We start from the raw sequence: 22886 nt of genomic DNA on the forward strand, positions 1-22886 counted from the left end.
CGCGGCAATGACGCGCGGGGTACAGTCCCTGCAGTGCCGAGTGAGGCAGTGCGGGCCGAGGCCCTGCAGCGCAAAACCGTGCAAGTAAATGCAATGCAATGCAGCGCCGAGCCGTGCTGAGCCGTGCGAGTACGGGGCTGCGAACTGCCCGGAGCGGGGCGGGCTGGGGGTCCAGGGGCTACTGCGGGGCTGCACCCGAGAAGCAGGGGGTGCATCCCCAGGTTCGGGCTCCGGGAGGTGCAGAGGGTCTTGCCAGCCCAGGCTGGGTTCTGGGGTCACCCTGCGGCTCCCCGAGCTGGTGTCTGTCCCTGGGCCGGGTCACCCCTTCCCGGGGCTCAGGGGGCATGGCCAGGCACTGTGAGACCCTGCACGACGTTCCGCTGAAGTATCAGGAAAACGTTGTTCAGCAAAGGGGCTGACCCTGCGGTGGTGCCTGTGTGGCGTGAAAGAAGCCGATTCCCTTTTCAGGAGCTTATCTGTCTCTGGCTAGGACTACAAGGGGAAGAGATCTTGTCTCAAGTCTTAGAAGCATCACAAATTGCTCAGTGAGCTGCTGGTGCTGTGCTAGGACCCCAGCACACGTTGGATGCTGCCCCATGGAGCATGCATGTCGAGACAGCTGGGCTGGATGAGCGGGTGCAGGAGCCGTGCTGGTCTGGAACAGGTGCAGGAGCCGTGCATGCCTTTGCAGGGGAGCAAGGCTGATACCTCAGGCTTTGGGCGCCTTTGCTTCTCCCTGCCCTTTCTTAGCCGCTTAAAGCTTGCGGGGCTGCAAAACTGACCCCAGGGTGCAGCTTTGATGCTGCAAGTAACTGAGGGGCAGAACTGCCACAGGGGAGGGTGTCCCTGTCCCCTCCCAGCCTGGGTGCTGCAGTGGGGTGCAGCCCAGCTCCAAAGGCTTGGCCTGCTCACCCACCCAGGAACCCTGCCTGGCTGTGCCGGGTGCTGCTGTGCAGTGAGTCACGGCTCACCCAGCGGTGCTGCCAGACCTGTCCTGTGCCAGGGCACCGCTGCATCGGGGAGCAGGCAGCTGCCAGGGAGGTTTGGGACCAAGACCTGTCACAGGCCATGAGTGTGCTGCAGGCCTGAGTGCTCTTCCCTCGTGCCTCACTGGTGGCCCAGCAGAGCGGTGGGCTCTCTGCCACAGGCCCTCAGTGCATGTCGAGACCACCCAGCCTGCCTTCCGCTCGGAGCGCTACAGGGACAGCCATGGTGGGCCCTTGCAGTACAGCTTCTGGGGGCAGATGCTGCAGTCCATCCACCCTGGTGAGCAGGTGGGTGGGGAGGGATGGATGTGCTGGTGGGGCTGGGGATGCTCTGCAGAGGGAATATGCAACCAGTAAAGTGCCATGTCTCCACAGCTCCTGCCCTGCTCACCTTCGACCCTAGATCAGCTCACCCCAGCTCCAGGGAGCTGGCAGGGGTGACAGAGAGGAATCGAGCCTACGCTGTCCTCAGCAGCCCCCAGCGCTTCCTTCAGTGCATCAACGTCCTGAGCTCACAGAACTTTGACAGCAGCTGGCCCTACTGGGAGGTCTGGGTGGGCACCAAAACCAACTGAGACCTGGCTGACGAGGATGTGGACTGAGCAGCGAAGGTCAAGCTGTGCCCTGAGAATGGCTACTGGACCCTTCGCCTGTGGAACAGGACAGAGTACTGGGCCACCACCACCCCTTGGGTGCACCTGATGTCCTATCAGCCTCCTTGGAAAGTGGAGGTCTTTCTGGACTGCCAGGAGGGCATTGTTGCCTTCTTCAGTGCTAGGGAGATGTCCCACCTCTTCACCTTCCACCAAGTCTCTGCAGAGAGATACTGCCCCTTCTTCAGCACCTGCTTCAGGATGGGAGGGAAAACATGGTGCCTATGTACCTCTGTTGCCTCACCCTGTGAGGGACAAGGAGGAATAGGGTGCTTTGGGGACACGAAGCCTGGCTCCTGGTCACTGCCTGGGGCTATGCTGGACGCCAGTTCTGCACACGTGGACCTGGTGAGTGTTGGAGTGGTTCGTTTGGTTTCAGTTTTGGGAGGAAGGAGGGTGATGAGTCTCTTCGTAGCTCCTGTCTGCCCTCCTTTTTCTGTGCTCTGGGCTGTAGGTGCCACATTGCATTCCTGGAGGTGCCTGGCAACCTTCCGTGCCTGAGCATTGCATGGGGCACCTTCCATACACCCACACACCCCGTGGAGGAAGGCAGTGGTCCTCAGGTGCCTCTTGTCACAGCTCTTGTGAGCTTCCTCTGCTCGAAGACCTTCACGGGAAAGGAGGGCCCTGGCGTGGGGAAGGGCTCCAGGCTGGCAGCAGAGGGAGCTCGGCGCTCGGTGTGGGAACCACCGCAGCTCGGAGCCTGTAGCGCTGCCTCGCTGCTACTCCATCAGTTCATTAGAAAGACCACTGTCTGCTGGGCTTGCGTGTTTGGGGTAGGGGGGAACTATTGCGGTGGAGTGTAGCACAGCCTGAGGGCAGAGGGCAGCCCCCAGCCTGGGCTCCTTCCTTCCACCTGCAGCACAGGAGGCACAGGAGAAGCTGCTGCTCTTAACTGGCCTGTTCCTTGGAGTGCATCTCTCAGTGGCTCTTGGCCTTTTGCTTGCCCCTTACCCCAGGTTATGCTGTTTAGGACCAAGGTGGAGGGTTTAAGAGTCCTGTGGGGTGGGGAGGTTTGTATTGAGCCCATCCCCAGCTTTAGGCTCTTGGGTTGTAAGATCCAGTCTCTTCTGGCCTCATCTTAAACATATACAAGCCAAGTCACAGAAACATACATGGAAAAAAATTACTTTATAATCTGTGTTTGTTTTAATGAAAAAATAAAATACCAGACCATTATGTATTCTTAAATTCTTGAAAATACTGTTTCTATTAATACTATAAGGCCAAGCTACTTGTAAGCAAAAGGAAGAGATCTAACATGTGAATTGTATTTTGTTACTCCCAAGAAGGCTAGCTTCTTTCTTTCCTCAGCTGCCAAGCAAAATGCCTGGTGAGTACAGTACTTTTATCCCAACAAGATCCTAACACCGATGGGCTAGGGGGTGTGGGGCATCAGCATAAAACTCACAGAGCCAAGATGAGCAAAGAATAAGCTAAATTGCTTGGCTGGACAAGCTACTCCAAACTTCTGCTGACACGTTTTCCTTGCAGAGGTAGCTTAGGTGACACATAGCATTATTCTGACAGGCATTTACTTTTTCCAGTTGAGAAAAAAAATGAGTTTTATCGAAAAATGGAAAACCAAGAGGTTAAGAAGACAGATTAGACATTTAGGACAGCAAAAATGTAAAAAATGGTCTCTGACACCATTATCGCCTTGCTGATGCACTACAGGTAACTAGGGTTTTTGCAGAAAAACAGTGTAGTGGTACAACAAACAGGCTGACAAGAACACTTTACTTTGTAAGTGTATTCTGGTACTGGGAATTCAGGGAAGACAAAAAGAAAACCCACTTCAAAAGATTAATTTGATATTGATCATATTTCTGAGCATTTTTCTTTTAACACTAAAGTGGTTAATACTACTATCTGATTATCCAAAAGTTACAAAAATTCCCTTTGGCTAAGCATATTGCTTATCTTCGAATGTCCTAAAAGTTTTTTTCTCTCAATATAGGGAGGCACATATGAAATCCCAGATTCAGAAGGTGACATGCCATAATTGGGGATCCCATTATTTTATTTGACACCTGGAGCATGGGATCAAATATGTATGCTCCAGAGCACAACTACTTAGAACAAAATTACTCTCCTAATTAGCCAGGATGGCAGCCTGTTTAATGATCTTATACTTGGTATCAGCAAGACATAAACCCCATCAATGATAGTCAGCAAAGCAAGCATCCTCAAATTTCCCTTAGTGCTTTGATGGGGGAGTACAATCTCCAGCATGACACCCAGCACGTCAGCAATACAGCTTTTGTGTTCAGGGCTACAGTGACATATCAGATGCTAAAATAGCTCAGTTTTTCTGTCCACAAGCTATCAAACATACATGTGCCAACCAGCCAATTTACATTAAGACTCAGACCCACCTGACCTTCCAGGTTTTCCTCTGCACTATGAAATTGCTACTCAAAAATAACAGATTTCCTAACCAGACAGTGCCTAGCTGCTGAAACTTCAGCAAATATCTCAAAAAAAAGTCATATTTGTTCACACATTACATTAACCTCACAACCTCTACCTAGATACTATTCTCTACCCCTGTCAGCTGAAGTACTAGCAGAGGTTAACTTTACATAAGCCAAGTTTTCCAGTTCTTAGATAATGCTACTCATGAAGCATTTGAACAGGCTGCTCAAGGAAGTGGTGAAGTCACTGGAGGTATTTAAAAGATGTGTAAAAGGTGCTTAGGGACATGGTTTAGTGGTGGACTTTTCCAACCAAAAGCATTCTCTGTTTTTTGCAAGGTTATCTTTTAGGACTGAGGATTGTGCAAGTAGCTTTACCCTACAGGGAGAAGATCTAGTGAAAAAAAACAACCCTCGTCCCTGCATCCTACTTCACTCCTGCCTGATCAGACAAATTCTGTGTTTAAACTCTTAATAAGGCTGCCTTCATTCTGTGATGTGCTGGTACAAGTGGTACCAAAATACCCCTGTCTCACAGCAGGAGACCATCTGGTTTAGCTCCCATGCCTCGTAAGGTAAGTGGTGGGCATTTCTGTTAGACATGTAGTTGGTAAACAAAATGAATGGTGATAGCAAAACCAGCAGGAGCTCCTTGTCTATCAAAAATGAAACAAATAAGTAATGAGAAATGTTTTTTTACAAAGTACCACTTAAGATTTCCCTGCTGTAGACAACACATGATTAGAGACCATGCCTGTATTTCACATGAAGATTTAATAGGAAAATAGGTGCTTTTCCTTTCCAGCACTACTTTGTGCTCTCTCCCTAAATAGTCCAGAATAAAGAATAAATCTGCTGACAAAAGCTGAATTAGGAACTAATTTAGGGTTTAAAAACAAGTGAAGCCTGACAGCTTTTAGAAAGCAACAATGATCATTTTAACAGACTGTTAATATTTTATTAAGCAGCCCTGTGGCTGGTTGGCAAATTCAGTTTTTTCATCCTAAACTGAGTGAAGATTTCACACAAGAGAGCATTTGGTAAACACTAAAATACAGATTAGGACACATGAAAAAAGGCAAAGACCCCTAATAAGAAGGGCTTAGTTCTAATCAAAATTCAATTTGTAAACAGAACATTAATTTCTTAACTCAGAGTAATGCAACAATCCAAAACTGGGCTTGCAAAAGAACTAGTAAAGGAGAAGGAATAAAGTGACAAAATGGCAAGAAAGTATGTAAGTGACCCTCTCGAGTATGTGGTTGTTTTCCCTTGTCTCATGAGAAGGCACAGAAGACCTGCTTACTGGGATTATCTGCATGAATTCTCCACTTCTCCCTGTGGAGAGGAATTTATAGAATGGAGTCTGTCTCTCTGAAGCTATTGTTGTGGGAGGATATGTTAGATATAACAGAGTTGTTAGCACGTGACAGCTCTCATAAAATTAGAACTGAATAATAATGTGAAGGGAAAAACATGCCTTTTTGTTTTTTTCCCCTAACTGCTAGCACAGCTGCTTGTGACAACTGGAAATACAGCAACCCCAAAAATGAACCTCTGTGAGGGAAGTTAGTTCAGAGCTACAGGAAGTACAGTGAATGAATCCACTGCCATGAGCTACATCTGTAGTGACCACAGGTGCAGTTACCAGTACTGTCACTGCTGCACGTATCCTCCTGAACCCAGCAAATCAACAGCTTCATCTGCACTCCAAAATGATTTCTCCCTCATCTCTCCCCCATCTCCTCAGGAAGGAGAGGCACCCTGACCCCGAGAGACAGCAACAGAGCTGAAAGGAAGCAAGAGGAATTATCCTCTTTTCTTCAATGGCTCTATTATCAAATTGCTTGATGCAAGAAATTACTCCCACTGCTGAGCCATTATGTTTACTTAGCCAGAACCAGTACATGGAACAATTTAGTAACTCAGCAACAGAGACACCATTTCCATCTGCACAGACTGCAGTGGTATGGGAAACATGGCATCACCTCACATTGCTTGAGTGACAGAGTATTCACATGCTGCTGGTGGGAAAGACTTTGCCAGCAGAGAGAAGTGTGGTCTGCACTCCACATCTGTACTGGCAGGGGTGTATCTGGGACAGGCACAAACAGTATTTCCATACTGGTAAAGATATTCCTACCAACAATAGCCAAATGCAGTGGACTCTGACTTTTGCCACACAAGAAGCCGGGATATATTGTCTCTTGAGAAGGTGCCAACCACTGTCGAAACCAAAGCAGCATGAGGCACAAGGGCAAAGTTTGAAAATCATCAGTAGCAGGATTGATGGCACTGGTGCCTCTTATTCATGCTTGAGGAGGCCAGAGTTCTCACCTCCAAACTAAGTGCTGGTACTATGTATCACAGCCTGCTGAATCTGGATCTGATGCAACCAGCTTTGACAGTCAAATTGAAAAGAGGCACATTTCCTGTTGGGTTTGCATGGCAATGTTTTAGTAGCAGGGGGGCTACAGGGGTGGCTCCTGTGAGAAGCAGCTAGAAGCTTCTCTGTGTCCAACAGATGCAATGCCAGACCGCTCCAAGATGGACCTGCCCCTAGCCAAGGCGGGTGGGTCAGCAATGTTGGTAGCGCCTCTGGGATGGCATATTTCAAAACTGGGGGAAAAACCAGCACAACTGCAGCAGACTTCATGTCTGCAGACACCACAGTCAGTGAAGAGGGAGGGGGAGGAGGTGCTCCAGCTGCCAGAGCAGAGATTCCCCTGCAGCCCCTGGTGAAGACCATGATGAGGCAGGCTGTGACCCTGCAGCCCGTGGAGGACCCTATGCCAAAGCAGCTGCATGCCTGAAGGAGGCTGTGACCCTGTGGGAAGCCCATGCTGGAGCAGGCTTCTGGCAGGATGTGTGGAGCCATGGAGAGCAGAGTCCAACCTGGAGCAGGTTTGCTGGCAGGACTTGTGACTCAGTGGGGGAGCCACACTGGAGCAGTTTGTTCCTGGAGGACTACAACTCATGGAAGAGACCCACATAGGAGCAGTCCCTGAAGAACTGCAGCCTGTGAGAAGAACTCATTGAATTTCATGTAGAACTGTGTCCCGTGGGAGGGACCTCAGGCTGGAGCAGGAGAAGAGTGTGAGGAGTTCTCCTCCTAAGGAGGAAGGAGCAGCAGAGACAACATGTGATAAACTGACCACAACCCCCATTCCCTGTCCCCCTGTTCTGCTGAGGGAGAGGAGGCAGAAAAAATGAGGACTGAAGTTGAGCCCAGGAGGAAGGCAGGGGTGGAAGGAAAGTGGTTTAAGATTTAGCTTTTATTTCTCATTATCCTACCCTGATTTTATTGGTAATAAATTAATTTCCCCAAGTCGAGTCTATTTTGCCTGTCACAGTAACTGACGGATGATCTGTCTTTAATTCTACCTAGGAGCCTTTTGTTATATTTCCTCTCCTCTGTCCAGCTGAGGAGGGGAGTGACAGAGCAGCTTTGGTAGGCACCTGGTGTCCAGTCAGTGTCAACACACCACGTATGCGCTGGTTAAAGCACACAAGCCCTGTGTATCCTGAGATCATTCACATGGAGGTTTGAAATAAAATTCAAAACTAAGATGTCATCACTGGGTAGCCACCAAAACATGGTCTGTGTCCACAGTTACCTTCTATATTTTCTAAGGCCCACAGCTCTATGCAAGCCTATGCTGGAGAATGGAAGGGAAGGGCCCCTCAGTTCAAGAAGGACAGGGAACTACTCGAAAGAGTCCAGCGCAGAGCTACAAAGATGATTAAGGGAGTGGAATATCTCCCTTATGAGGAAAGGCTGAGGGAGCTGGGTCTCTTTAGCTTGGAGAAAAGGAGGCTGAGGGGTGACCTCATCCATGTTTACAAATATGTAAGGGGTGAGTGTCAGGGGGATGGAGTTAGGCTTTTCTCAGTGATGACCAGTGATAGCACAAGGAGTAATGGGTGTAAATTGGAGCATAGGAGGTTCAAGGTGAATATCCGAAAAAAATTTTTTACTGTAAGAGTGACAGAGCACTGGAACAGACTGCCCAGGGAGGTTGTGGAGTCTTCCTCACTGGAGACATTCAAAACCCACCTGGATGAGTTCCTGTGTGATGTACTCTAGGTGACCCTGCTCTGGCAGGGGGGTTGGACTAGATGATCTCTCGAGGTCCCTTCCAGCCCCTAAGATTCTATGATTCTATGATTCTATGACTGCCAACATTAAGCCTAGTAAAATAACAGAAAGACATAGAAGGGTTCTTATCATACCAAGAACCTTTAGCAAATGTAAAGCTTAGCATGTTGACAATGTAGCGGCACACTCATCTCTCCTCCTGCTTTAACTTAAGCACACTGCTTGCAGAATGCCACACACAGGAGCAAGAAAAACCAGCTTAGCTTCTCAACAATGTGTTTGCAGAGTGCATACGCCCAGGAAAGCAAACCAAGTGCCAGCAGGTACTAAAGCACCAGGAAATGCTTGTTGCACAAGTCACTACATTTACAAGGTAAGGAAGATGTAAGACACTGAAATCAAGTACCAAGAAAATAAAACCAAACCACATTTGTTGACTGATCTCAGTTAATGGCACATGGATTAAACTGAGAGCTCTAGCCAGTATTACAATGCAAATAGTAAGCAGATTCTCTGACTAAGAACAAACTTCAAAGATCTTTAGATAGAAAAGCTGGGAGATTTATTAACTGGAAAATAATGTATTGCATTTAAGAAAGGGTCATGTATGAGTGGCAATTGTTTGAAGTTACGTTAAAAGCACAGAATACCATGATATAAATGTTTATCAGAGCACTGGAATGAATACAAACTGAGAAAAAAACCTGAAACTCGGATTCTTCAAGTCTATCACTCTAAGTCATGTAGTATATTTGACTTCATAGTAATCAGAAAAACTCAGATTCATTAATCAAACAAAAACAACAGCTTCAGAAACAGTTCATTGTTTAAGGTCAAGCACAATTCCAGCTTTCTAAAAATGTTTTAGCAAAGCTGTCATATATCTACAGGATTGCAGACTTCTCTCCAACCACAGCCAATGCCTTCAAGATATATCTACTAGTATCTAGCACTAGCACAATAATATTTCAAAACCAAATTTGTAATTGTTTAAAGACTAAAGCAATAACGTTTAAGCTCTGTAAGTCTACGAAGTATTCCACCTTACAGCATGTGCTGGTTTTGGCTGGGATAGAGTTAATTTCCTTCACAATACCTGGTGTTGGGCTATGTTTTGCATTTGTGACGAAAATAGGGTTGATAATACAGAGATGTTTTAGTCATTGCTGAGCAGCACTTAAAAAGCCTCAAGGCCTTTTCTGCTTTTCATGCCACCCCAGCAGTGAGAAGGCTGGGGATGCACAAGGAGCTGGGAGGGGACACCAGCTGGGACTGCTGACCCCAACTGGCCAAAGTGATATTCCACACCATTTGATATGCTCAGCATGTAAGGCTGGGGGAAGAAGAAGGAAGACGGGGATGCTCAGAGTGACGTTCATCTTGTCAGCAACTGTTACGTGTAATGGAGCCCTGCTGTCCTGGGGATGGCTGAACACCTGCCTGCCCATGGGAAGTGGTGAATGAATTCCTTGTCCTGCTTTGCTTGTGTGTGCAACTTCTGCTTTACCTATTAAACTTTGTCTCAACTCATGAGTTTTCTCATTTTTCCCATCTCTCCCCTTTTCTGCCACGGAGAAGTGAGTGAGTGGCTGTGTGGGACTTAGTTTCTGACCGGGGTTAGAGCATGACACTGTGTAAAAAAGCAGTAAATTCATATGCCTGATTATACAAATTTGAGTTAAGACTAAGCTCAGCATTGCTGGTCTGAGCATTCATTAAACCATGTTCCTACCACATGTCTTCCCCTACTTAACTTTCAGCCCTTATAAAAATCTTCAAGTAACATGAAAAAGAATCTTAAAAATAATAAAAATGACTTTTTCTATTTTCTTGCTTTAGAATTTTAGGTTCACACAGATGCCCAAACAATCAGGTTACATATTGCATGCTACAGGGAACACCACTGCCCAATGAAAGCTTCCTAAGGAGTACACCTGTTGGCTGCTACCCCAACAACCTTGTGTCATTTTTCAAGTGTGCTGTGCCAGGAGAAAGGCAGCATGTGTGCAGGCAGGGGAGCAAGTGCAGAACAGACCAGAGGTAGAGAGCACACCACAGGGCATTCACTTGAGAGCACAAGCCCATGCTCCCCAGAGATCCTACAAAACAATGAGATCAGTTAACCCCTTAGTTGATGCTTTGGAATAAAAAAACCCCTAATAACCTTCTCTTTGTTACACTGCTCTAAGCTAACAAAGTTATAAGCAGGAGGCAAGGAGTGAGAACACAGGCTGGCAACCTTTTTTTTGTCTTGCTCGTCAGTGAGTAAACATGGTTCACTTTTCTGGCTGATCATTTAGCCAGAAAAGATGGTAACTCCCAGGGCAAGACTGGAAATAAAATTCAATGCGTCAACTTGCAAAATTAAACCAATGAGATCCAGACCAGAGGATGAATGAAGGAGAAATATTTCTGCTATTGTCAAGAAAGAACATCTGTGCAATGTTAATCAGCCATGAAAATATGACCTAAGGCTTGAGTCATCTCATTCTTATTGCTTAGTCACAGTGTGTATGAAGGCAGTATTCACTCAATACTGAACTTTACCTTCTTTCTTTTGAGTTATTCCCTGTGGCTCTGTACCTTCTGTGATTAAATGGAAAGAAAAGCAGTGAACTGAGATCTAAAACAGAACAGATTTATACACAGTTGTAAGCCAAGTCCTAATACGGACCTTACGTAATTTTTGTTTGATATTTAGAGGTATCTACATTTAATCAAGACTCACAGTTATGACATTTAATTATGGCACGTTGAAGAAAGTTTTTCAACTGTTTACTTTTAAAAATTTGTAGCAGTCTTTCCCCACATTAAAATAGGCATGGCATTTGGGGGCAAGAAATAATTTATTGATATTGAGCTCTCTTAGAAACAGAAAGCAAGTACAGTGCCAGCAAATTTCCTAACCTTCCTTTCTAACCACCAACACTTCTTACAACTCTCAACACAGGGAGTTTAAGAGAAGTTAAATTAACACCTACTACATTATAACATGATTGCATTTGACACCAAGATGCACAGGACAGGAATGAGCTAGTAGACCCAGGACACTTGAAAGACACTATAATCTCTGTTACTGGTCAGCAGCTGCTGCTCCACAATCTAGGCACGACCAATTTGCATCCTCCTTCAACACCCTCTCCTCTGCTCACTGGGACTTGAGGCTGCAACCATCATGTGTAACTGTGTGTGAGATCCTGAGGTGCTGCCTGTACTGCAGCATTGTTACAGAAAGCTTCATGAGACATGAAATAGAAAATGCATGGTAAAACAAGAGGATGATTTTCATTACTGAACAAGATGTTCTCACAAAAAAGGTATGTTTCTTTTATCTGCAGCAAGTGATCGACTGAAATATCAGTAGGGTTGCTTGATTCTACTTTTCCCCAACAGAAGTTTCTCACCAGAAAACACCACCAGGTATGTTCCACAGAAATGGATGAGGATTCTTCAAAAAAATGTCAATAGAAACTTGTTTTGTAAGTCTTAAAAGTTGAAATGTTTTTCTAATTAGCTGAATTAAGAGCACTCCAAAGGTGCCTTCATCAAATATTTCATTTTGCAAAAAATGAAATTACTATCAATACAAGGTTTAGTCCACTTGATAAAATTCTGTCATTGACTTTGCCTTCTTCATGAAGGAAGAAAAATGGGATGATCCATAAGCTTTGCAAGAGGGCTGCAGGAAGCTTGCTTAGAAACTGTAGCCAGGCTGCCGAGTCAGAGAAGAGGGATCCAGCATTTAGAAGAGTAGCCATTTGGAAAAGCATCCAAGTCACTGAAAGGCTCTGGGTATGGAGAGAAGAGAACCCCAAACCTTGCATGTGAGTGCTTTGAATGAGGAAATGCATGTGTGACATCTGTGTACAGAGGTGAGAAATGCAGTCCTCCAATGTTTCAGCCTGTTAGATGCTAGGTGATCATTTGCTTTTCTGCAACAACAGTACGGTGTTGTGACACTCATAATCCACTACTTATGATAATAACTTTCTATTTGATTTAGCAAAGCAACTGGATTCCAGTTTAAATGAAAAGAAACAGGTTTGTCTTCATGCACACCAAAGTACATATTCATACATTAGCTAACCTCTTTCTGCAGAGGTGTGAAAATTCTTTAGGGGAGTCATCTGCCCTAAAGGCAGGGAGGATGGGGGTGGATATTGGACTAGATGATCTTCAAAGGTCCTTTCCAACTCAAGCCATTCGATGATTCTATTCTATGATCCCTGTTATTTATTCTGACCTCATCATCCCAGCCCCACTCTACAAGCAACAGAGAGAAACAGGCATTTCTAGGGCATGACTCACCTCAAGCTCATGTGAAGATTTTTTAAAGGTTAGAGGAATCCTTGTCTAGTAGCATCCATTTCTTTCCACCGACTATAAAGAGGATGCAGCATGACTACCTCAATCGCAGGCATACAAAACACATGAGTAAATGCACTCTGCTTCTTTTTTGCAGTATAAAATGAGCTGTTCACAAGGACACTTGTCCAGGAATGCACTAGAAAATAAAACCAGCTTCATCAGAAAGTGGAATGAGCTTGGAGTCTTGCCTTGTTTTGTTCTTCATTAAATACAATGCTACAGTGTTCTTCTCCACAAATAGCAAATAAAATTAACAGTTTGCTTAGATCTTGCCATGAAATGCATCAGTGCATTGTGCCAGCACCGTCTACCTCAAAACGACCATTGCTGGCGAGTCTGCAGTTGCAAGCCTATCAGTTAACAAATTAAACAAACAAACAAAACCAAACAAAACAACAAAAGCAAACACAAAAATCTAATTAGAAAATGTAATCTTGCTTTCACAGGTTACACTGCTGTCTGTCCTGATCCATCAGAGTCCTGAGCAATACTTTCAGCAGGGCAGAGGAGGCAGTGGAGTGTGTGGAGGCTTCCTTCTGCTTCACAGCCTAAGACTTGTGACATAAGTGTCTATCAAAAATGGCTCAAAGTAATAGCATGAGGTCTGTGAGGAGCAGCCATGCAAATAAGCTATGAGTGAGGACCAAAGCTTAGATCAGTGAGAAAAGAACTGCATGCTGCTGTCTGATCTCCTAGGGCCCCAATAAATCCAGTGAGCAACTGCAGTAAAAGCCTAAATAGACTGCCTGACAGCAGCATACACGGGATCCACATCCTTTTTCATACACTGTAAAACAAGCAATGAAAGGTGACAGATTCCTCCAAAAATACTGTTCAGTAAATGAAGGGAACATCTGGGATAGCCTTCTTCACAATTTTAAAATTCTTTTCCCTCTCAGCACAGCCCATCCAGTGCCTCAGATGTATCTCTCCCGAGACAAGGACATGCAGCTGAAGTTGCCAGTGCTGAACTGACTGTCTGGCTTCAGACTCATTTGCACAAAAAGCAAGAGCAGAGACTTGGCAGCACAGTCTTCAACAGGGGCTAGCAAGCAGCAGCCAGGCACAGGGCTGGAGGAGTGAAGTTCAGAGCTGCACAATGGATCACTGCATGGAAAGTGCTGCAAACTGAAGGTGACTTTCTAGGATGCAACAGAAGATACAAATTTCCACTGCAGAAATACTTTGAGACTTGAGGCCTTAGCCAGTCTTTTTTAATGATTTGAATTTTTCAAACATAAAGACTGCCTAACATACACTGTACTGTGATACTTTATGCTAAGTATAAAAGGATCACAAGCTCTCCCATCTATTCTTCTGGCCATGACCCATCCATGCAATTCCATAATATAGTACTAGTGAGTGCTGTATAAAAAGCAGAAAGACACAGAAGCCCTCAAGAAGCAGCTCCTACTCTGACACTGACAAACCCTTAATTATTTCCCTCCACTTGTGACCATGCTTGATACCTCTCTCCCTCTTTCCAGCTAGATGTGTAATTCCAGTGGAACTAGAATCAAGAGAGTTAAAAAATCTAAAGGTCATTTTCCAGACTTTCTACCTTGTCCTAGACCTACTCTTCTAAGCTTTGGGAAGAACAGTTGGTGGATGCAGGCAACATATGACTGGGACACCAGCTTTTAGGTGAAATGGCAAATGAGAAATTAATCAGGAGGAAGACTGTGCAAAGCTGCACTCACAGGATATTAATCATAACTTGACCTTTCTGTAGCAGCTTTCTGCCTCCTTTTGGCCAAGATTTACTCTAACAGTCTGCATAGCAAGTCTTTTGGCCTTTTGATTGCATTTGCATACAGACAGCTCATGCCACTTGAAACAATACCAAGATGTATTATCGTGTGAGGGTCAGACTAATCTGGGTTTGAGATGGAAAGCATGGCTGGTGCATGCTTTCAGTAGGAAATCTATGAAAGATCTCTCAGAGAGGGGTGAGTCATCCTGAGATGGTCCAGCATACACAAAATACGCAGCCAAAGTTTTCCCGCATGGAAGGGATGGTGGCTCCATGTCCTCACCTGGAGAGCACATCTCTCCAAGATGATGAGGACATGGTCAGAAGATGCTAATAGTAGCATCTCTTACCACAGCTGCTGCCTCTTGCTAACCTGCAGGTATAACCCCTTTGCAACCTGACCTGTAAAGCCAAGTTCCTCATTTACCAGTACATGTTTTAGAAGCTAAGAATACATTTATGGAAGCCTGGTTAATAATTTATCAATGTGAATAGTCGCATTTTTTTTTCCAGCGATAAAATGCTGGATAGCCATGTGCCACAGCTCAGCATTTTTCCTTACATATCATGTGCAGCAACTATAGTTTAACAGATGCCCTCCAGGAGTGATAAGGACAGTTTTAGCTTGCATCTATTGAAAGGTTAACAAGGTTTATCTATTCAATCACTGACTCAGAGTGCAGAGATTGGGGTAGGTTTTGTTATTTTCCCCACATTTATTACCCTATCAGCCTGCTGTTGCACACTGATCAGGCTCTTCAGTTTAGCAGGCACTCTCAAAAGGATTCATGCATGCACCTTGACTGGGGCAGACTACCTTATCTTCCAAGAAAATCAGGAAAGAAACATGCCTCCCTACACAATAAAGGCAGACGGATGAGGAAAAGCACAGAGAGGTTTCTGTGATATACTCCACTATCAGATCAAGTGATCTCCCCTGTCCACTGGTTGGAAAGACCACTCACCAGCAAATACTGCCCCGTGTTTCCACATGTAGACTGTTGGATATTGATAACCTTCTGGGTGCCCTCAAAGATTGAGGAGAAAGGAGATGTCAGGACTGGAAATCCAATTTTATGACAGAAGAGCAAGACTCCCAAGTTTTAAAATAGTGCATCATTTTGACTCTATCCTTTCCTTTATCATTATTGCAATCCAGCATGGTCAAAACCACATCTTTTCCTCTTTTATTTAAAGCCCCTAAAGTAATGTTTCCAGAAACCTGAGTAAATAAATGCAAACAACAAAAGAGATTGTGACACTTTCTGATCATCCCAAGTTAGTATTCTAGATAACTCTTGCTTTTGCCACTTGTGAATACCAGTACTATTCCCTTAGCAATAAAGCTGGTGTGCGTGCGTAAAACCCCTAAGCACTTATTGCTATATGTGAATACTATTTCTGGCATCCTTCAAGAAACAAAACAAAACCCCATAAGTCTTTAAGGCTTAGGCACAGCCTTCAGCACTACAACAGACTCTCAACTGTTCAACATCTTAAAAATGTGTCAATTTTTATTCCACTCACTTGGCAGTATGAGAAAGTATTAAAAAAAACCACAACCACAGATACAATTTTCCATAGGACTCCTGCTCTGTTCAAGACACAGAAAAGATAACAAGGCAGCTACCCAACATTTCTTCAAAGTTCCACCATTCAACACCTAGCCCATGCCTCATTTGTGGCACATTTTCTCACTCCTGAACACAGTATTAATAGAAGACTCAACTTTTTCTATCATACTGGCAAACAAGTATCCAAACACTATACTGTGTAGGATTTTTGATGTGTTATCTTAAGTTTATAATAGAAAAGCAACAATTTTTAAATTAATAACAGGACCAGAAGGGACATGCTTTGTTAATTTAATGTATCTTGATGGCTGGACACTCCAGTTACAGCCAGTCTGATTTTTCGTGTGATTTTTCGATAATCCCACAAGCTTTTGAAGAAATTTCAGCACTCCCAGCACCTTTGAATGTCAGGCCTTGAAGTATAAAATACTTCACCTTTTTATAGAGAACCCTTCACTCATCCCCTTCTTTTCCTGCAGACTTCCTTACAACCTCCAAAAAGAAAAAACACCAACATATTTCTTAATGGAAAAAAACCCCACATTTATCCATGATGTATTTTTTATACATATGTATATGCACATGTACACACACTATTGCAGACCTCTAGAGCAATGGTTTTGTTTAATATTAAGTGATAGTGATGCAGGTAAACCAATAAACTGGAAAACAAATCATAAGCAACATGATTACTTTCTTCATTCAGATTCCACAGAGCATCTAAAATCAATTGGCAATCTGAAATGTTCTCTGCAACATTTGTTTAAAAGCATCAGCACTATTGTAAAACTAATCATCTCCAACAAAAGGATATTAGGAGATGCTACGAAAGTCAGCCCTAGAAGCTAAATGGCCTTTCCAGCTGTGAAATTACATCATCTTGGAAGACATTAAGGAATATATATTTTTATATACTTTCTTATATAAGCTTTTGAAAAAGATGCAAATGCAAAACCATACCAAACGAAAAATCAAAGTTAAGTTAGGGTGAATTTTATTAGGTCTGTGTAACGCACAAGATGAAGCAGTAAAATCCAGCTAATAACATACATCACAGTTTCAAACTGCTGTCTGAAACCAGAAAATACAACCAGAAGCTAACAACATAAATAGCATAGCTTTATCTTTGCTGCACATGAGCAACTGAACGAAAAGCATAGCCTTGTAAAAGAACACACCTCAGGCTACTAAAAGCATATAAAAAAGGATTAAATACTCTCCTTTGATTTAAGGGGGTTGTATGTAGTAACAGATTACTGAACCTTTTACTTCTCAACTGCTTCAAACTTAATCTCCAAAGCTCCATACCAACACCAACCCAAACAGAGGCTAGCCAGATCCCTTCTATCAGGGGTAATCCAGTGTTAAATACTTATTAAAAATAGTATCTGAAGACAATGTTTATTACTTTAATCCATTACAAAAAAAAACTGGAAGATATTATTGTAATAGTAGATTAGAACACCCTTAAAAAGGGCTGCTCCTTCTCCTTGTAAATGACGAGTCCTAGGAACTCTAAATTACTGTTTAGCAAATATACTTCTATTCACAGCCTTCCTCCCTCCACTCCTTCACCTCTTAAATCTATAAATAAACTACCTATAAACCACATCTATAAAAACTGGTCTCTTAAAACTGGAGACATCCTACTTTTTGAAACAATACTGAATGGCAGATGGAAGAGCTTTCTAATTGATTGCAGTATTGCTCAGCAGACCACTTGATTGTGCAACTCTGTGGTGCAGTTGTGCCAGCCCATGGGTCAAACACAGTGTGAATTCAAACATTCACAGAGAGACCACAGGATGTTTGCATATAACACCCCCAGTTAGTTTTTCTGCCATAAGGAAACATGTGGTGCTGGAGCAGGGAACATTGTTACACTGAACAACAACAACAACAATTTAAGCTTTCCTTGAATTAAACTACAATTTAGGCACTTTCTTTGGTGCATGGCAGGGGGAAGAGGGAAGAGAAAAGGGATGCAGGTTGAAAAGTACTTTCTTATGAAAAGGATCACTCTTCAGATCATTGAATTTTACGGCCAATATGTGACTAACTATATATAGTTTATATATTTTGGCTACGTTGACCAGCAGATTTGGTAAACTAATAAACAGATACACTCAAGATTAAATATACTGCAGTAACAATCACTATTTTGTGGAAAATACGTGAATGGTCTCTATATAGTTCAATGTTGCTAGCAGTACACCAAATGACTGAGTGCACAAAGATACTCAAGTTCAACCACCTGCAAAAAGAGATGTGGACCTGTCAAATCTCACCTCTAAACTTCCCTCAACTCCCATTTTAGCCCCCTTATTGTTATGTCTCCATGACAGCAACTGAGGTCCTTTCCCTTCACTTGTGAGCTCGCATGAACAAATGCAGCTGGTCAGTTCATCACACACCTGGCAGATGAGATAACAGGTGAGGATAAAATCTATGGTGCTGCATCACAATTTAGTATCTCTCCTGGTCATAATCCATGTAATAATCCCAGTCTCCAGGTGCAGTTGTGCAGATGAAATCATTTCAAACTACCTGACCTGCACAGGAAGGATCCACCCTATGGCTCAAGGGAGAGGTATGTGTTCCTGTGACGTGACAACAGACACAAGCCTCCACAGCAGGAAAAGAGAAAGCAGAGGTCTGGAGGTGGCTTGGTCTAAGGACACCTTGCCCACACGTGAGAAAAATCTTTCCAAATGTTTCACCAGGCCAGGCTGCAGTATATCTCCTTGGGGCTGTAAGCAGACCAAGGAGAGGCTGTCTCTGACTAGTCATTGTCATTCAGGAGCCGCATGGGATATGATCTCACCCGTGGGATGTTCTCCTCATTGTTTGTGAAGGGAGTAAGCCAGGATAGTGAAAAATAGTGTTTAAATAACAACTAAAAAAATAAGCCAACAACTTAATTGTTTATACACAGTCCAAATGTTTGGAAACAGGGAAGTTGTCCCCATTAAGATAAATCTGGAGAAGCACAGTGAGTTTTCCAGGTCTCTAGGTGTGGGTGACAATAGGTTTAGTTATGAATCCATTGAGTGCAGGACTTACTGCTTTTACAGACCACCTGACCAGAAATTAGTCATGAAGACTTTGTGAAGACAAAGGGAAAAGAAGTATTGAATGCTTTCAGACACTGGAACATACCCTACAGACTGGAGAGGTAGATGAGAAATCAGGATTAAGTGACCACTTAATTGCTAGACACAGGTTACTCAGTTAGATACAGATTAATACAGATGCTGCAGAATTGGGTAAATAGGACTCAGACTCTGAAGTTTACCAGAACATCAAGGAGTGCATAATACTCATGTGTTCACATATATAATATCACATAAAATTATTCTGAAAACTCATCCATCAATTTACCTGCTCTGGCATCTTGCTTGTATCGAGACTTCTGAAATGTTATCAACTTTTCAATAACTGTATTCTCTGGTAGTAGCAGGCAAAGCTTACTAAAATTAATTTAAATATATTTAAAAGTAAGACAGGTTTAATATTATTTGGCACTCTCTAACTCTTTAATCAGATTGTGTTTGCTCAGTAACTTATTATAGAAGCTTCTAAAATTGAAGTTCTATCTATACAAGTAATCCCCATGCACATTGTTATAAAATCCCATAATCCTTCGGAATTTTCTTAAATTCTCATTCAATTACACATTGTCATGTAAATCATCAGTTCACCACTGCTCATGAGACTCTCTGTCACTATGTAAAAATATGAAAAGTTATCATCCTCCCAAAGGAACAAAAGACTGCTACTAAAAAGAAACTGTTTGTACTGCATGTAAAATCCAGCAAATCTCTTTGCTCTTCTCCACTTCAGCTCCCAGCCTACACAGAGAGAATCCCTTCCCTTGCCTCAGGAGGTGATTTCAAGGAAAAATACATCAAGGATCATGAGGCTCTCTGACACTACAGGCATACCAGAATTTCACTAAAAAGCAGACGATACATCAAATGACTAAAGTCCCCCATTTATTTTCAAACATAAAGTCCCCCATTTATTTTCAAACAGGGCCCATCTTTCTGGGTTTACATATAATGTTAGGTGGGCCAGGAAGTCTACCTATTAAAGATTAGCCAATATTTTTTTTTCCATTATAAAAGGTTATTTTCCTAATAACTTTGCCAAGGTATCTATCATAGATTAAGTTTTCCATGGTACTGGGACTGCTATTTTGGGACATATTTTAGCTAAAGTTTCTGAAAAGATCAAGAAAAAACCCCACTGCATTGCTTTTACTTTGTCATACATGTAACAACTTCTGTTTTCACAAATTCACATACAACTTATACAACAGGGACTTCAACCTTAACCAGGATAGGGAGAATTTTATATCAGGGAATATGTTTTTGCAGAAACTGTTAAAATTTACCTGTTTAAAACCGCATTTTAAGCTTCTGGAGGAAGGTGTAGCTCATTCAGATTTCATCCAGACTTGCAAGAGCTACCAAATACATAAAGACAGAAATTTTCTAAGGGTCAAATTTGGACTGATTTGGGGGGAATGGGAAGAAAAAAACCCAAATCTTAAACCACAAAATAAAATATGTATAAAATGAAAAACATCTTATGTGCAAGACATACTGGGCAACCTGACCTATAATAATTGCTGGCTATGCCACTTATAACACATCCAAATCGAGTAATTACATCTGTTCTCACTCTTACCAGAAGGGAGGGTCTTTCCAGACTTTTACATAAACATCTGTGTCATCCCATAAGCAATGAAATTCAAGTTTCTGGAACAGATGAAACTATTTGCTTAGCAACAAGAAGGAGCACTACACACCAGAACAAATAATTCATTTGATTACTTTCTTGTCTAAGTCAATACTATAAATGATTTAAAAGTTAATTAAATAGGTAGGTTGAGAGAGGAAGGCACGGAAAGCTAAGACTAATACCAATACCCTGTGGTATCAATATAGAAACAATTCCATTCAGGAAGTCTTACAGAATTTTGAAAGCTTGCTTTGCTTTTTAGACTTCTATCAGATCCATTAATTGCAATAGTCCAGACACAAACTTCACTGAGAAAGCACAGTGGCATTGGCTCTGTTGAGTTATGAAAAACTGTAGAGAGGAAAATGAAGGTATTATTCAGGATTTGTCCCATTCCTTCTGTTCTTTCATAATCAGGAATTCCAGTCTCGTTGGACCTTTCTTCTGACCTAAGGTGAATGCTCATATGCTTTCCTCTCATGGAAAATGAACATTTGCACTAGCACAGGTCATGAAACCTTACTGCAGATTGTCACAGTTAATGGCTGTAAACCTTAAATACTCTCCTGCTGTTTTCAGCTTGGCTGGCTGTTCTCCTTTAGTAAGTGGGTAATGTGTTGCTTTTTTTTTTTTTTTCTTTTTAGTTGCAGATTTTAATTTACTTCTTCTCCCCCTCTCTCCCATGAACTGTCCAGACACATACATACTTGCAGTCTGTAAGTCAGGTGAAGGTGCAACAGTATTTTGATGAAGCAGTCACTGTGTCCTTGCTGTGCTACTGGAAGAATGAAGAACTGCTGTACTGGATGTTGAAAAAGGGACCCTAAAGGTGAAATAATTAGAACTGTGAAAAATTATCTGGGTTGGCTAGAGCTTGAGGCCCTTACTTTCTTTGCATTGCAGTCATTGTGACTGCATCAATAATTTTAGTCAAGGTCACCTTAAAATAAAACCTTTTTAAAAAGGTTTCAGTATAGGTTTTGTTCCAGTCCAGAACTACCACAAACCCTAAAAAGCCTACTTTGATTTGCAAGCCTGTCACTCAAATCTGTCCCCATGAATGTGCACATATCTTGATTCCACATTACTTGAGTTTTCATAGATGATTGAGAACCATCAGCCTCCAGTTCTGCTACCAGCTCCCAGAAGATTTCCTGATGTGCAGGGGTACACGCCTATGAGTGAGTGCCCATCTGTGTGAGGGAATTAACCGTTTAAATTGGTGTGTGAAAGGACACTAAAAACGACTCCCCCGATCCATTGTGCCACACTGAATTATTCATTAGAACAAAAAAGCCCACTATAAATTGTTTTAAGTACAGGGATCCAGCTCCTCCAGTAATATAATCTGACATGGCTCTGTTGAAGGAAAAAGAATTGTCATTATTCCCTTTGGTGTCCACACCTGGTTGGGTTCAGTTGGGTTCAGCTCCATTCTTAGTTTTCCTCAAACTCAGTACTTTGATGCAATGTTTTGCTACAACAGCTAGGAAGAGAAAAGTCTCAGGTGGTCCGGGACTTGCAGTGAAGCACAACACAAACCTTGAGCACATGAAAGCATAGTCTTCCCTTGCTAGACTCACTGGACAGCTTTTCAGGCAAAGTCCACCAAAAGGCATAACTGGTTACATTTCTATTTATTTCTAGAGAACCCTAGACATCAAATACTGCAGAGCATTTCACTACAACACTGTCATGGTCATTACTCCCTGACTGTTTCCACCCAGTATCTTGCTGATCTTCCATTTACATTTCTTTTTCTGACAGGGTTTCAAAACACAGTTGGAGAAATCAGCATCCACACTGAGTATCAGAGTATTGCAGTGCAACAAAACCCACAGGCAGAAAGCCAAAATTACTCTGCACTATGGTGTGTATTCATGAATCAACATCCTCAGAATCCCACAGGTGTTCACCAGAAATGCATCAGAAGAAAGCTAGGTAGCTCCACACTGTGGGATTCCTTAAATAATAACAGAAATATTTGTAATGTATTAGTATTTGATGCAGAGAATATGGCCACTGGTCCCTTTATTTAAGGACACAGAAATTTTAGAACACAAAAGTAACTGGCACCTGGTTAATCCAGAAACATTTCTTCGAATGCCAACTCCAACCAGCTGAAAGATTCTCCTTATTTTTAGGGAGCCACGCACTAGGCCCATTTTCTTTTTGCACTATCCATGTTCACCACTAAACAAGTATCATACCACAGGGAGTACACTTTAACTTCACAGGTATTTTCCACAGCTATCTTAAGATAATATTTCAAAAGAGCACATTTCTGTCT

At 42.9% G+C, this 22886-nt stretch overlaps 1 protein-coding gene across 1 annotated transcript; it reads left to right on the top strand.

Annotated features, from left to right (window-relative positions):
* Window positions 1-1687: 1687 nt before the first annotated feature.
* LOC104388549 (butyrophilin-like protein 9) lies at window positions 1688-3644 on the top strand. Its single transcript, XM_009997429.1, has 2 exons — window positions 1688-1987; window positions 3600-3644. The coding sequence occupies exons 1-2, from the start codon at window positions 1688-1690 to the stop codon at window positions 3642-3644; spliced, it is 345 nt and encodes a 114-aa protein (XP_009995731.1).
* The last annotated feature ends 19242 nt before the right edge of the window (window positions 3645-22886 follow it).

Source organism: Chaetura pelagica, unplaced genomic scaffold (genome assembly GCF_000747805.2).
Source record: "Chaetura pelagica isolate M959 unplaced genomic scaffold, ChaPel_1.0 scaffold750, whole genome shotgun sequence".
NCBI classification, from domain to species: Eukaryota; Metazoa; Chordata; class Aves; order Apodiformes; family Apodidae; genus Chaetura; species Chaetura pelagica.